This window comes from Capricornis sumatraensis, chromosome 9 (assembly GCF_032405125.1).
Source record: "Capricornis sumatraensis isolate serow.1 chromosome 9, serow.2, whole genome shotgun sequence".
NCBI classification, from domain to species: domain Eukaryota; kingdom Metazoa; phylum Chordata; class Mammalia; order Artiodactyla; family Bovidae; genus Capricornis; species Capricornis sumatraensis.
The window spans coordinates 68,854,046-68,869,351 of NC_091077.1; the positions used below are offsets into that span (position 1 = coordinate 68,854,046).

The window sequence follows — 15,306 nt, forward strand, 5'->3', positions numbered from 1 at the left end:
ATGATGGCACCATTATAAACACAGGCACATCTGGTAAATGACACCCAAATGGCATACCAAATAGCAATGTTAGTATGGTAGATTCTTTAAGACTTTCTCACATACAGGTGCTAAAGATTTAAAATACAACTTTTTTTCCACTGCTGAATTCAATTTAAAATGTTATTATTACTAAAAATATTTAAATAGAAATTCATGGAAATGAAATTCATCTTACTGATTGGAGGGGGTTCTGCACAAACTGGTTAAACAAACTGTTTCAAATAGAAGAGAACTTTAAAAAATAATTAGATTGTCAACCCACTATCAGATGGTTTTAAGAAAATATTAAAATAAAAAATTAAGACAAGAAATATTTTAGATTTCATTCAGACTTTGTCTCAATTACTCTATTAACTACTACTTCTATTTAATTAGTCAATCTACTGTTAGCACTGGAAAAGAAAAATCACTCAAAGGTTTCTTGCCAAGCAAAGGAAGCATGTTGGATTTAGTAATTCTCTCTGTTCAAAGCAATCCTGATAATACCAAGGAAAAGTGAGATTCACTCATCTGACCTTTCTAGTTAATTCTTCTCTGATTGCTCCATTAAAACTTTCCACAGATACATGAAAGAGGCTCTTAAATATTTCATACCAGGAAGTCCAAAGTAGTTGATATTATGTAACACCAAGTCTCTACTATATGATTACATGCTAACTACCAGTTAATACTACAGTTAAAATCTTCAGCATACAAAAAGACAGCACATAAATTGTTAAACAACTAATGTGGTTGTTTGTTACTTTGGGCATGACAGTTCAATAGAGTTTAAAGAATAATTTTAGGAACAGTTATAGTTACAGAAAAAGAGAGACTGGGAATTGAAGAATCTCAGACATTGGTTTGAACCAGACACCCTAGTAAGTTAACACCCAATCTAAGAATTAATTTTATGGTAATAGGTAAGGAGTGGGAGAAAATAATCCCACTGTAAATTAGTAAAATAAATTAATCACATGTACTAAACTATCAGTGAGAAGTAATTTTCATCATAAACATCCACTTAAACTCTACTGTAAATTTTAAAATAATTAAGTTTTGAAAAATCATTACACACAACTAGAAACAATAGATTTACTTTGACATTATTTCTATGCCTATCTTGCCAGTTATATTTTAACGTGAAATGAACTTTAAACAAAGATTTATTTATTAAGCTACTTTGACTTGTAGTAGTTTATTATGACTCCACAATCCTCAAATGCATCCCTAAAATACCAATTTTCTTGAAAACAACTTATAGGGGATTAGTAAAAAAAATCTACCACGTATTAGAAATCAAATTGAAGAAATCATTGAACTTCTCTGTGAGAAAATCATGGTAAATGGACTATTTTCTTTTGATATAGCCCTCTTAAAATATGGAAGGTAGATAGTTACACACTTTCACAGAATGCCCCTTTCCTCTGTATGTCTGTAACTATTTGTGACTCTTTACTAAGCATTGTATCAATACCTCAAGCACCCAGGCCAGTGTCTGGTTCAATAAATGTTTACTGAATAAATGAATGAAAAGTGTAAATGAACTCTAGGCATGGCTAATTTGAGAATATGAAAAGACAGTGAAATGGGAAGAGCAGTATATTTCACTTACAGAGAAAGTAAAGGGACCCCAAATACTCAGTTCTAAGGAAATTGAGAGATTACTGAATTATCAAATACTTAAGTACTCATTTTCCTTATTTTAGGGAATTAAATATTTCCTCCTAAATAATGCTTAAGGCTCATTAATTTCACTTTAAAAGTAAATCTACCGTAAGAAAAATTTTTTAAAAATGTTCATTCCATCTCTTATTTGCCATTAAAAAAAATTACTTTGAAACCAACAAAAAGCCAGTGTCGAAGCTTACCTGTTGATTGGCTGGTGCCATCAAACAGATCGACAAGGTCACCAGATGACTTGCTGCTAGGCACTGAAGTCTGGAAACACACACAGAAACTAATAAGCTTAGGAAACAAATTTCTACTACTTAAAAAAAATCTGCTCTATTCATCTCTAATTCTCAACTTAGACACAAAAACCTGTAATTATCTGAATAAAGGCAGATTTCCTTTTCTGAATAAAGAAAAGTGAACTTGAATCCCTTTAAAGAGATATTTTTAAGTAATTCTATTCCTAACTTACCCACACTCCTCTTTCCCCTAACTCCTTTCTTTTCAGAAATCAGATGAGTTTGGCATGCCCACTACTCCTGGATTACTTTCTCAATTCTTTTCTTATTGTATTTCACTATGAGAAAACATACCTTCCAGATCCCACTCAAATATTAATGAAGAATCATTTGAGAAGCATACACACACACATATATTTTATATGTATATAAACATATACATATATATACAATATGCTGAATCATAATTGCCCAGGGTGGGATCCTGGTCTGTAAAGTCTTACAAAGCTCCCTTGGTAATTTCAATGTGTAAGGAGGTCTGAGATCTACTAGATTGGAGGCCAAGATCCTATCCAGCTCTAAAATTTTATGACTTTGTGAAGTTCAGCAACACTGTCTGTATATCATGTTTGTCAGTATAATTCTATATTGGTTTGATACACCTTGACATATGTTTTATATTTAGTTTCCAAACTAAACTGTGGGGCTAGAGTTGTAATGTAATTTCTCTCTTCTCCATAGTCCTAAACACTCTAATATATAGGTTCAATATGTTCAATACAAACACACTAAATTAGAACAAAAAGTGCTAGCAATAGGGAAACACTGTAAATAAGTAGGCATATTAATTTGAGGTTTGAAGATTAAAACACTGTATGCTGCTGCTGCTGCTAAGTCGCTTCAGTCGTGTCTGACTCTGTGCAACCCCACAGATGGCAGCCCACCGGGCTCCCCCGTCCCTGGGATCCTCCAGGCAAGAATACTGGAGTGGGTAAAACACTGTATACTGTGGGTCAAAAAGGCCTTGAGATTGAAAGATATCTGAAGTGGCTGAGTAACTTTTCAAGAACTTGAGAGTTCAAGACATCTGTTCAGCAGTAAAAGAAAGTCAAAAAGCTTATATACTACAAATATAAAATATTTTTGGTGTGACATACATTCAGGCTGTACTACAAATTTATATTTAAAATCTTTTAAGATGAAAAAGTTTCAGTTTATTGTTTAAAAAATATATACAGGTTGAATGATTTTCCCCATACAACCTGGAATGAATTCTCCATATGACAACCATCATGTATTTGGGTTTTAATTATGACTACCAAATCTTAGAGTCATCAGTTAACTAACTGTATCCACAGCAGGGGAAAGCTAAGACCACAAAGAAATAACAGCACCATTTCCCCCTTTTAACTGCAACTAAAGTTGAGTTATAATTTTGAATTTTGAGGTTTTCATCAGATCTATACAGAGGACAGTATGAGTGAAACACCAGAAAATATTTGGGAAAAGTTGACACAGTTTTTGCCACTAAGTAGGACTAGCTTTATTTTTAGAGTCACCTGCAATTCACAGAATACATTAGCAAAATATTTTCCGCAGGCTACATTTGATAAGAAGGTACAAACTGTGAGAACACTAGCAGGGGTATAGGAACAAAACAACTATTTAGCCTTTTGGGGTAAACCTCCCTCTTTGGCAGATTTCTCCCCAAAAGACTAGCTTGCAGTCAGGTATCTGGTGAGTGGGTTTCATCTCTTTGGTGGAAAAAAAAATGATGACGGTACATGAAGTAATGCTGCTACTGATCAATACTGGCCACAAGGCAAATTAACCTCCCATCACAGGCACCATCCCTGTATTAAACAAGACCATTTCCCCTATATATAAGCTTGTCATATATACACATTGTCATTGCTTACAACTTTCAAACACTACCACGTTTGCCTTAATGAATCTGGCACTTGGCACCAGTGGTAGTGCCTAGTAGGAAATAAAGGCACTACATTCTGATTCACAACTTTTCCCAAATGAACCAAGAGTGTCATTACTATTTCCACAGAAAGTGCATAGATAATCATTCAGCAACTGGACAGGTTTCTTCCTCCAAAGAGATTTCTTATTATTAATGACTGACTAATATATGCCAGTCACTTCACTTCAATATATGCCAGATGATCTATAATTAATAAGATTACCTAGAAATGCCTGAGACTACGAATGCAATAAATCTAAAAGTAATTTTTTAAGAATAAAGTTGTGTATAATGTGTAAACTTGTGCCATTCGCACCTTAAGTGAAGACTGAGGTGTATGAGTTGAAGCATTCTGATCTGGACTTGCTTTGTCCCCCGTGTAATGTGCTGCTGCGCCAAGATCAATGGTTTTGGAAGGATTTGCTGTGCGCTTGTGTCTTGTGGTGGTGGTCTCTGTGGCCTGTGTGATATGGATATGCTTTGTCGTCACAGTCTCCTCTTCATCTTTGAATTCACCTTTGGGAGATCTGCCTCTTCTTGCTTTCTTTTCCTCATCACTGTCACTAAAAGATATTTAAAATGAAGGAAAATAATAAGACAAGGGATTATTTTTAAATGGAGCCTTCAGTGATTTGAGCTAAAGAATTTCAAATGCAGTCACTCCAAAATTCTGTACTTTGACTTACTTGACAGTGATCAAGACAATGTTATCTAAGCTATCTGAATATGATATGTGTGCAATGGGGAGGGGAAGTGGGAACCCATCAAATTCCCCAGGTAAGACTAAAACACTGCTACAAAAAAGCATTTACATAAATGTGTACAAACAAAAAGGCCTGAAATAATTCACGTGCTTATTTATTACAGATTTAAAGTTTAATTAAAAAATAAAATAGCTGAATTATTATCATATCAGAATCAACTAATGAGACCCTGGGAGCTCAAACAACTGCAAGTTACATTTTCTTGAAATGGATTTTGTGCAACAACTACAGTTTCATTTATATAATTCTGTCAGTGACTCTCATATACTAAGCAAATATATAATAAAATACTATAATTTCAATGAATATATTCTAAATATCATCCTATCTGAATTCAAATGATTAAACTCTCATCTGTAAATGCAGAAAAAGGAGATAGTGCACTTTACAACAACTGTGCTCTAATTTACTATATACAGAATCAGGAGATCAAACTTTTACAAAACTATGAAAACTGTTCTACAGAAAATTTAAATGTATTTTAAATGTTTTGAAATCATTCTTTTTTGGGCACATTAAAAAAAAAAAAAAACTTCTTTTCCTTAACAGTGTGAAAGTAAAAAATAAAATAAAAATGCAGAATGAGTAAAAAATGCATATTTCATATGCCATGAATAGAAAATGTCAGCAATAATGTATTCTCCAGTAATGATGTATTGAGGGTTTTTTTTCTGGTACAAGTAAGACAGAGAGAGAAATTACCTGAAATATGTTCTATTACCTTTATTTCTTAATTTTAGAGTAGGTGGTTTAAATTATAAATATTCTGAAATAAAATACTTAAAATTCTCCTTAAAATTATGAGTATTACTACTGATGCAAATTAACTAAGACTAAAGCAATATCTACTTAAATATAAATCAGTTTGGAGCCTGTATAAATCAAGAATCAAGAAGAATGACTTCCCACACTGAGTAAAGGGGTTAAATGTATTTTTATCTACAAGCATTTTAAGGAATCTACTAGTTCTGATTAAGTATTCAAAAGCCCTTGTCACTAACTTCTAAGCAACAAATGACCTGAAGATTCCCATCATCAGTACTGTATCTAAAACTGAAATTTCTTACCTTTCTCATGTTCAATTTGATTCCAGAGCAAGATAACTTCTTTACAAGTTGAGAACAGAAACCTGACTAGCACACAATGAAATGGAAGCTTCATATATGATCAGTGTTCAAGAATTTCTAAATATAATGATGAACGAAAAGTCTGAAATTCTGATAACATGCCGAAGAGGTCCCATGCAACTTTGTCTAAAAATCCATTCTTCTCTCACAAATACTCCAAGATATAAAGTCCCTAGCGTGCTCTTTAGCTACTAAAACAAACACACACTGAATTTTCACTCTTTTAAACCTGAATACTCAAGATTTAGGAACTCTAACAGATCCTGTCTTAGAGGCAAACATAGAAAAAAAAAATCAAGGGAGAAACAGAAAGAAAAAAAAAGGAATAGGAAGACAAAGCAAAACAAAGAAAAACTGAATGTGGAGGGCAAAGAGAAAAGTAATAGAACGAGAATGTACATAGTTAGATCTCTAACCAGCCTACCTACCTGACTGCCATACTTCTTCAGAATATAACAAGAGAATATGTGGCCATTATGTTTTCTAAATCAAACCAAAAATGTAAATGCTAAGGCCACAAAAACACTAATGAGGGAAAAATAGCACAGAGTATTTGAAGTAGGCATAATTTTCCAAAGTTCAACTATCTATTATTACTATATACATATACTTTCAGTATAAAAGAGCTGGAAATCTAGTTGTAAAATATATTCAAACTATTAAAAATAAATTCTGGTTCTTCAAAGACCATATTCCATAAATAGACAGGAATTCCATAGATGAACCTTAATAGTTTCAAAATTGTATTTTTATTTCTTTTTCATGACCCCTAATCTGAACTGTCAAAGAGTGTTTTTAATAAGAGAAAAAGAGATGGTACTTAAGTTAAATGAACTCACTTGAAGTTGTGGTTGCATCTCTGTGTAACTATAGGCAAGTTCCACACAGATGACTGGGCCTCAGGTTTTACTTCCAAAAAATAAGGGTAAAATCCTTGCTCTAGACTACCTACTAGCAATATGGTGAGATACAAATGACCAAGATCTTATAAAACTTGCTTTGCAAATTAAATGCTATATATTTTACCCTCTTAACTGGCAGAAAGACTAATTAATAGCTATCCTGATAGGTAAGAACAAAAAGTGAATGCTAAAAAGTTCCAAGTACTATTCTATGTAAAACCAAATACAAATACCCCACCATCAGAAAATAAATCTATAAAAATACCGGTACTATGTGAAAATATTTTAGCTCAAAAATCAATCTGGATTTTTTTTTTTCTGGTATACAGTGACACATGATTTAAATGAAATGTCACAGAAAGAATTAAATTTCAACCCCCTTAACTTCTGTTTTAAACCTAATATACTAAACTTCATCATCCCTCAGCAATACCTTAGGTCCCTGGATCATCAGATGCTCAAGTACAAAATAAACCATCAAAGTTCTTACTGGAAAAAAAAATCCAATTAAATAGCCTGAATAAAAACATATAGGAAATGTGATCAAATTTAGACATAAATGGACATAGACAAGGAAAATGTGCCAATACTAAGTGCAAATAATGTCTGATCTAGCATCTTATAAACAGCTATACTGTATATATTATGTATGTATGCATACATACACACACACACAATATATGCATAAATCAGCATATATGGAAACTGGAACAATACAGAGAAAATCTGCATGTCCTGGGAACTGCCTGGTAATCCAGTGGTTAGGACTCGGCACTTTCACTGCCATGGCCTGTGTTCAATCCTTGGTTGGGGAACTAGACTAGTATGTCCCTGTGCAAGGACAAGAGTTCACAAACTATTCCATATTTTCACACAAGCACTTTTAGGAGAGTGAAACTACTCTGTGTGATTCTGTAATGGTGGATACTATGCATTTGCCAACTGTACAACACCGTGAACCCTAATGCAAACGGAAGAGTTTAGTTAACAATACTGGTTCTCAATTGTTAATGAATGTACACATGAATGCAAGATGTCAGTAACAGGAGAAAGTGTGTGTGTGAGCACACGCTTTTACTCAGAGAGGTGGGATTATGTGGCAGCTCCCTGTACTTCAGGCACAATTTTTCTATGAAACTAAAAATGCTTTAAAAAATAAAATCCATTAAATAAACAAACAACAAAAGCTGAATTTCAGATAATGCCAACACTCAAACAAAAAAACCCAAGACCCACCTGAATAAACCTAGTACCCTTTCCGAGAGACCCAGGAGACAAAGTGTTAATACCTGCATCTTTCTGGAGAGTCTTCTCTATCTTTCCTCCGGAACTTGCTGATGGTGTCATCAATTGTGCTTCCAATTTTATCACTCAGTTCACCTAATTTATCACTGAATGGAAAAGCACTCTTGTTTTTATCCCACTCCTCATCCCATTTTGATTTGGGCTCAGGATCGTATCTTTCACCTATATAAAGCATTAAAAAGAGAAGCGAGTCTAAGGACATTAAATTCAAAAGGGGTCTATAGTCCTTATTTCTAAAGCTTTTCCTCATAATAAAATAGTTTTCAAAGGAAAACAGAAAGCTCCCACAGTGCTGAATCAACACAATTACAGCAAGGCACAGCATGTAGTGCCAGTCATTAAGTGGCAGGAATGCAGATTCAAAAGCTTTTGTTTATGAAAACTTACACAACCTTAATGCAAAGCACAGCATATCCAGAAGTTCTTAAGCGCTGTTGAAAGGAGTAGAAGAAAACACAAAAACCAACACAGGATGTATAAGCAAAAGAGAAATGGAAATCTTTTTGTTTTTATGTGGTTTTGTGGGGTTTTTTGTTTGTTTGTTTTGGCCACGAGGCATGTGGGATCTTAGTTCCCTGACCAGGGATGGAACCTGCACTCCTGCAACAGAAGTGCAGAGTCTTAACCACTGGACTGCCTGGGAAGTCCTGAAATCTTTTTATTTTTACAGAAGTTGCTTATTGCATTATATTTCATTCTCATCTCTTAATGGTTTTTCAATTATTAGGAAAGTATCTGGACAGCAACAATCTCTTAAAAGACACAAACTATAGGAAACACTATTCTGAATGCTGCGTATCTCAATATAGTGTAAAGACTCATAACTGTCATTCTTTACTATCAAACTAGAAAAATAAATGTCTTTCATCGCCTGGGAAAGCACCTTTCAATTATTTTAAAAAGAAAAGAATATTCTAACTACCAAAAACTATACAGACTAGAATGATGAAATATGCTCAGGTGGTTCACAACAGTGATGATCTATACAAACACCAAGTCCAAACATATGCTGGGACTGGCAAAACCTAGGGAGCCTCTGTGTGAATTTGTGAATTGAGTCAGTAGATCAGTGGAAAAAAGCCCCCAAATCTGTTTTAGTCCTTGTCCTTGAGGGCCTAGAGGAGAGATAGGAATTGTAGGCACTAACTGGAACCTTTTCCATTTCCATGTCCAAACTTAAGAGCCAAGAGTAAAATGTCGGAGAAATCACGTGAGGTTAAAAAGAAGAAGACTGAAAACTAAGGCAGGGTGCAGAGAAAAAGAAAAGACCAATGAGAAACAGCAAAATAATCAAAAGCTGGATAATTGAGCTTTTATCTTAAAAGTTGGTTAACAAGTTCGGATGGCATACATGCCCATTGGAGATTGAACAAAATCATTGTGTTGAATTACTAAGTAAAACTACAGAGCAAAATTTTCTGTAAGAGGTAGAGGATTTAAAAATATGTCTACTAAATCTGAAAGTGATCACCAACTTAAAGAGAACATGACAAAATGTTTTCTAAACAAAATTTAAGCCAGGATGGTATTATAAAAGTGAGTAGCTTTCCAACAATGTATATGTACACTTTAGTAACAATGTGATGAACTAGGCGTTGAAAAAAACAAGTTTATAGGAAAAAATGAAAAAAGCACATGAAAACTAAACTGATTAGCATGGTAAGCATCATACTAAGAAAGTGTCAAAGAGACTGCATATTGGCAAGACATTTTCTAATGTCAAAATGAAAACCAGGTAAAATAGTTACAAAGTTGACTACTTAAGTCTCTGAATAATACATATAGCATTAAAAACAACGTATAAAAGAAGCCAATGCAGATACACAGGACACTGAATTCTATCTCAAATGCAAATGCTGTAATTAGTTCACTCTGAAGTCTAAAAACTTATTCAATTGTCTAAATGCATCTAATTATATATTGCGCTGATTTAAAAAAGGACTACTAGCAAGTAGAATGAGGAAATGAGTGGCAAATAGCTATTTCTGCTAAAAACCACATTGATCTGCTAAAGCTACCTTGAAAAATCTAAAGAATAGAGTATCTATTGAATATGTGGGTAAAAAATTAAAAGACTTACTTCCCTAAACAAGAACTCCAAAATATATTTATGTAATTTAAGAGAAACATTTTTGCCAATTCAAGGACTGACTTGTATGTGATATGAGACATAAAAGGAATTTTTCTGCCATTAGAAACATTAGCCTATTAAGTGCAGTACTTTTTCTTTAATGGCAAGAAAAGCAGAGGAGCAAAAGAGTGAAGATATTTTATAAATACTCACAAAGTAAGAAATAGAAGATTTTTACATGTTTACAATGAAGAATCACGAGATCTCAGTGAAATTCAAATATAAAAAACAGCTATGGTTGTGGATGGTTAGAGAGTTCCAATATGCAGCTGCTAAGTATACAAAGCATTGGCCAGTCCCTTACACAAAATGGCAAGGGACTGTCAGCATTCAAAGAAGACAGAACGAGTCCAAAGGAACATATTGTGAAACAGAGTTCTTACTTTCTGTATCTGTTTCAAGCACCTACCTAGTGACCTATTTTAGGAAAACTATATTATACATTAAAAATAAACATGAGAGATGAATGTTCTAGCTGTCCTTAAATATATTAAGAACATATATGTGACAGGCCTAGATGAAAAACTGATGGTATCGTTACCTTTTTCTACATCAAATTAACATAGTGCTTAATTAAGGGAGGGAATTAAGGATGGACTAACTTGCAGCTCTATTTTTAGCCAAAAATATAACTAAACTGGTTTTGAATTAACAGGATGAATCTCCTGATCAAACTTTTTTAAATTGCTCTAAATGGTTAAGTTAGAGGAATCCTTTTCTTCTTAGAATGGGAACTCCAAGAGGAAAGGACATATATCTATTTTATTCTTTGTATGTCAACTCAAAGTTTGGTCATTCAATAATGCTTAATGATTAAAAGCATATTCTCGAACCACAAAAGTAAAAAAATAGATCCAGAGGATCCAAAGGAAACAAAATGAGTATTACATATGTCTTAGTATCATATATATTCAGAATAGCATTTTTGTCTTCTGTGATTCTTAAAATATACCCAAGAAGCTAAACTGATGTTCAGGTGCTAATCTGTCTTTGATACTCACTGTATCTGAATCCTCCAACACTGTCTGAGGAAACCCCAACATATTTGTCTTTGTTCTTCTTGGCTTTCTTTCGCTCTTCACGAAGCCTGTCATCATCCTGGGCAAATTCAACCAATTCTTTCACCTTCTGGCGAATATTTATACCCTGATCCTTGCCATGCTCATCTGTGAGGATGGTAAGGGAGAAACAAAACCTTAAGAATTCAGTTAATATGTATTAAACCTTTTAATACACACGCAAAGACATGAATATTTCAACGTAAGAAACCACCTTCAATATTTTTAAATTAATAAAAAGAGGCAAACTGTGTTACTGAATTTTGTCATTTCCTCATCAAATCCTAAGTCCTGAGAGACAATTCTGGCTTATAAGAGCTTGCAGAAATGAACTAAAAAGAAGCACAGATAACGGTGCCATGCAAAATCAATTAAATATCCACTAAAAAGGATTACTAACAATAACCATACAAAAATGGACTAATATCCAAAAATGTTTTCTCTTTCTATAGTATTTTAACAAAACAAAATCTACATTTTAATGACTGAAAAGCACCTAAATGCCTTCCTCTCCCCAATACAAGTTTGAAAACACTAATTACCCGGATTTAGTATAGCTGAAAAACTGAAATTTTAAAGTGTTTTCAACTGGGGTACACTACAAAATGAAATGTGGTTCATTCTGTATCCTCTTTCACATTCAAAACACACTCTGGCCTTGCTGCCTTTGCACAGTAAATATTATTTGGTGGGAGGAAAAAAACCCCAGCTTCAAACAGATGTGTGTGTTTTGGAGCTCTAACCTTTTCTTCCCATATGATTAAAGCTATTCCTTTATGGACACCACAGGGGACCAGTCTCCAGTGCATATTTTAATATAAACCCGAACACTCATGTTGTGTTGGTTCTGTTGTTATTAGCCAGTCTTTTCTGCAAGTTCTTGTCTTCACTAATTAATACTCTAGGGCCCCACGTCTTGGATTCTGCACTCGTCACACAACCAGCAACAGTCACATTCTAATTAGAGCAGAGAAGCTTCTAAGCTGGTTCAGGTGACTGACAACTCCAACTACTGTTTTAATTTGCTTATAAGGTTTTTCTATTGCTCACCTACAAAGTGGTAATTTTCCAGGGATCGCAAATCATAAATGTGTTCTCTGGCACTTGTAACAACACGCTCTGATCCATTCCTTATGAGGTAAGCTAGGAGCAGCAATGACTGTAAAAATACAAAGCACCAAATGATTTAACGAAATAAATTCTGGTAGAGCTCTGGTAAATAGTTTTAAAAAAATAAAATCTAACAGCAAATAAATAATCTGTGTGTCTGTGTGTGTGTCTATGTGTGTGTGTGTGTGGGGGGGGGTGGAGGGCATTCTTTACCATACATTAGACTTTAAGTACATTTAAAACCTCGTATTTTCAATTTAGAGTTCCTCTTACACCAAGCATAATAAATTATAAAATGTCCACTGGATACATGTGTCAAAAGATTTTTAAAAAATTAGATGTTAGGAAAAATCTGAATGTATGATATAAATGAACACTAAGCTTTTAGAAAGCTGATTCAGTTTTACTGTTAGAAACATTAGTTTAAAGAAAATAATTATTTGGTAATTATATGATCTCACAGCACTTTTCCCAAATAAAATTTAACTTGGGAGGTTTGTGATGTGGCTTTTGTTTAAAAAACTTGCTACCAACAAATATGAGAAAAAAACATTAAGAATTTCTTTTTGAGATGATGAAAACTGTTTTGATTTAGACAGTAGTAACAATGCACAACTTTGTGAATGCACTAAAAATCAATGAATTCTCAATTCTAAACTTTGTTTGGAACAAACCTCACATAAAGATGATTAGACCTATGAAAATCTAGTTAGGCTGGAGAATTGAGGGACAAAAAACTCATCTGAGCAGGAATTTATTCTTTAAAAAAGTAGTTTACTCTAGAATTATTAAAACAAAACCCTCTAATTATAAAAAATTAATTTATAGGAATTTAAACTATTTCATCACTACTACTGTACAAGTTAAAGAAATGACAGTAAATGTTTTCAGAAACAAACAACATCAAAAACATAGAACTAAATAAACAACTAATTTTTAACGCTGAAAGCCAGAAATGTTACTTTTAAAGTTTCATATATGAATATTATAATGACATTTTGGAAAGCATAAAAAAACTTTGCAAGCAGCAAGAAAATATAGAGGAGGTGGAAGAACCGCTTACTATCTTGTTTAGAATTCTACACTATATGATGAGATCAGAATTAAATGAAAGGAATCTAACAGAAAAGTACATATATGCAAGTTTTAAAATGTTAGAATTTTAATGATTTAGAATTTATTATATTTAAAAATGACACATTTCTGGTGCACAATACTGTAATACTACTGGAAAAGTTTTATGTAGAGATGACAAATGATATTAGAGGGTGGTTTTTATCTTAAATGCTCAAACACTGAACACAGATACTACTATAGATTCATTACTTTCAATATGCTCAAATACATGAATAGCTGTTTATGGTGACTAAAAAACACAACTCAAATAGCAAATCAATTTTTTATCTGTTTTAGAATATTCTATTCTAGGATTCAGTGTCCATCATAATCACTTATGTATGTACACTTTAAAATTTCACGTCTTCTACATGTCAAGTAATAAACACAGACTAATACCCATACCTTATAAACTCTTCTCCAATTTTTTTTGTTGTCTTTTAACATTCGTGACCAAAGCATGTTCATAAGTTCTGGAAATTGTTCATACATAAAGGTAGCCCTGAAAAAAGAACAGTTTTCCTCAAGAGTTTGTAGTATGTTGATTTTGACAGTAGATGGCAGGCTTGTTCTAAGTTACTGTATTTTCCTAAATAGCTTTAAAAAATAAGTTTAATTAAAAAAAATTTAGATATGGTACCTTAAAAATGTCTATTTTATATAGTATCTAGCACGTAAATCCCACTAATATCATATTTCATTAGCCCTTCATTCAGTGGCATAGTCAGCCAGATGTTTGTCAGAAAAAAAATTTCCTAGTTTTAAGTCATTTTATATGCATTTGTCAGAATTTTACATAGTTAAGCTACAGGAAGTCTCTAAACGTCATTGAAAAAGAAAAATTTTGTTTTACTTTATTGAGCTAATATTTAGTAGGAATGGATCCTTATAAAATTTCCTGCACTGATATCAGAACGATTATATGCAAAATTTATTATATCTGGCAGTTGAACAGTTTAAAACTGAAAGCAAATTTCACATTTCTGGGTAAAGATAGTTGCATTCTTTCTGCACCGCTGAGTCAAATTATCACTTACTTGGCAATCTCTCCCATGAGTTGCCCAGAAGGTCCCCAAGGATCGTCATTCGTTGCTTCTCGAACCTTAGACTCGATCTCTGAATAATTCATAACCACATTGGTGCTGAAGACAAAAAAAATGCACGCACATACACACAAAGATTAGCATCAAAACTGAGAAACACATGAAAACTTAATAATGACACTACTGGGTGTCCTAATGAGATACCTCTACAGGGTGGGAAAGAAAACATCTTTTGTGCACAAGCTACCCTTAGGACACTATATAACACATATAAGTTATCTTTAGGAAGATTTTACTATTCCATTAGCCTTCAAGAATATAAATGAGAGATTACATTAGAGCTGGCATAAGTCCAGTAAAAAATGGCTTTAGGTCAAATTAAAAAGGAAATTGAACATGCTAAAGTCTATTATAAAACTAACTTGTCAGTTTGCTGACCACACCTGGTTTACATTCAGTCTTAGGTTCCCTGTTTACAGAAATTCTTTAAGTTAATGAGCAAAATTATGTAGAAGCTGAATGTTATTTATACTGTATTTAAATTAACACACAATAAAATATCAAACATAACACTAAAGATGTCTAGAATCACTATGGATTTTAACTGTAATCCTTGCCTTTTTTCATTTACTGTACCACACACATTTTCTATGTCACTGTAACCCTTACTTTTAATGGCTACATAATATTCCATCAGAGGATCATATGACAATGTATTTAATTTTCACTTAAGACTTCATCAGTGGTCCAAAACATGGGTTCTAGGAGTCAGAGAGATCTGACTACAATTACTTTGTGATCTTTAGCAAAATTATTTTACTTCTCTTAGTTTTCTTAAATGTAA

The 15,306-nt window shown here is 33.2% G+C and overlaps 1 protein-coding gene across 2 annotated transcripts in view; it reads right to left on the reverse strand.

The window, feature by feature from the left end:
- CLINT1 (clathrin interactor 1) overlaps positions 1–15,306 on the reverse strand; it is a 59,421-nt gene that overhangs the window by 12,178 nt on the left and 31,937 nt on the right. For both annotated transcript variants that reach the window (XM_068979695.1, XM_068979694.1), the window contains exons 2-8: positions 14,457–14,561; positions 13,825–13,921; positions 12,244–12,352; positions 11,137–11,301; positions 7,989–8,166; positions 4,223–4,469; positions 1,893–1,962 (exon numbers count right to left, since the gene is read on the reverse strand). In XM_068979695.1, the coding sequence (XP_068835796.1) occupies positions 1,893–1,962; positions 4,223–4,469; positions 7,989–8,166; positions 11,137–11,301; positions 12,244–12,352; positions 13,825–13,921; positions 14,457–14,561 (971 nt within the window). The remainder of the gene's footprint in view (positions 1–1,892; positions 1,963–4,222; positions 4,470–7,988; positions 8,167–11,136; positions 11,302–12,243; positions 12,353–13,824; positions 13,922–14,456; positions 14,562–15,306) is intronic.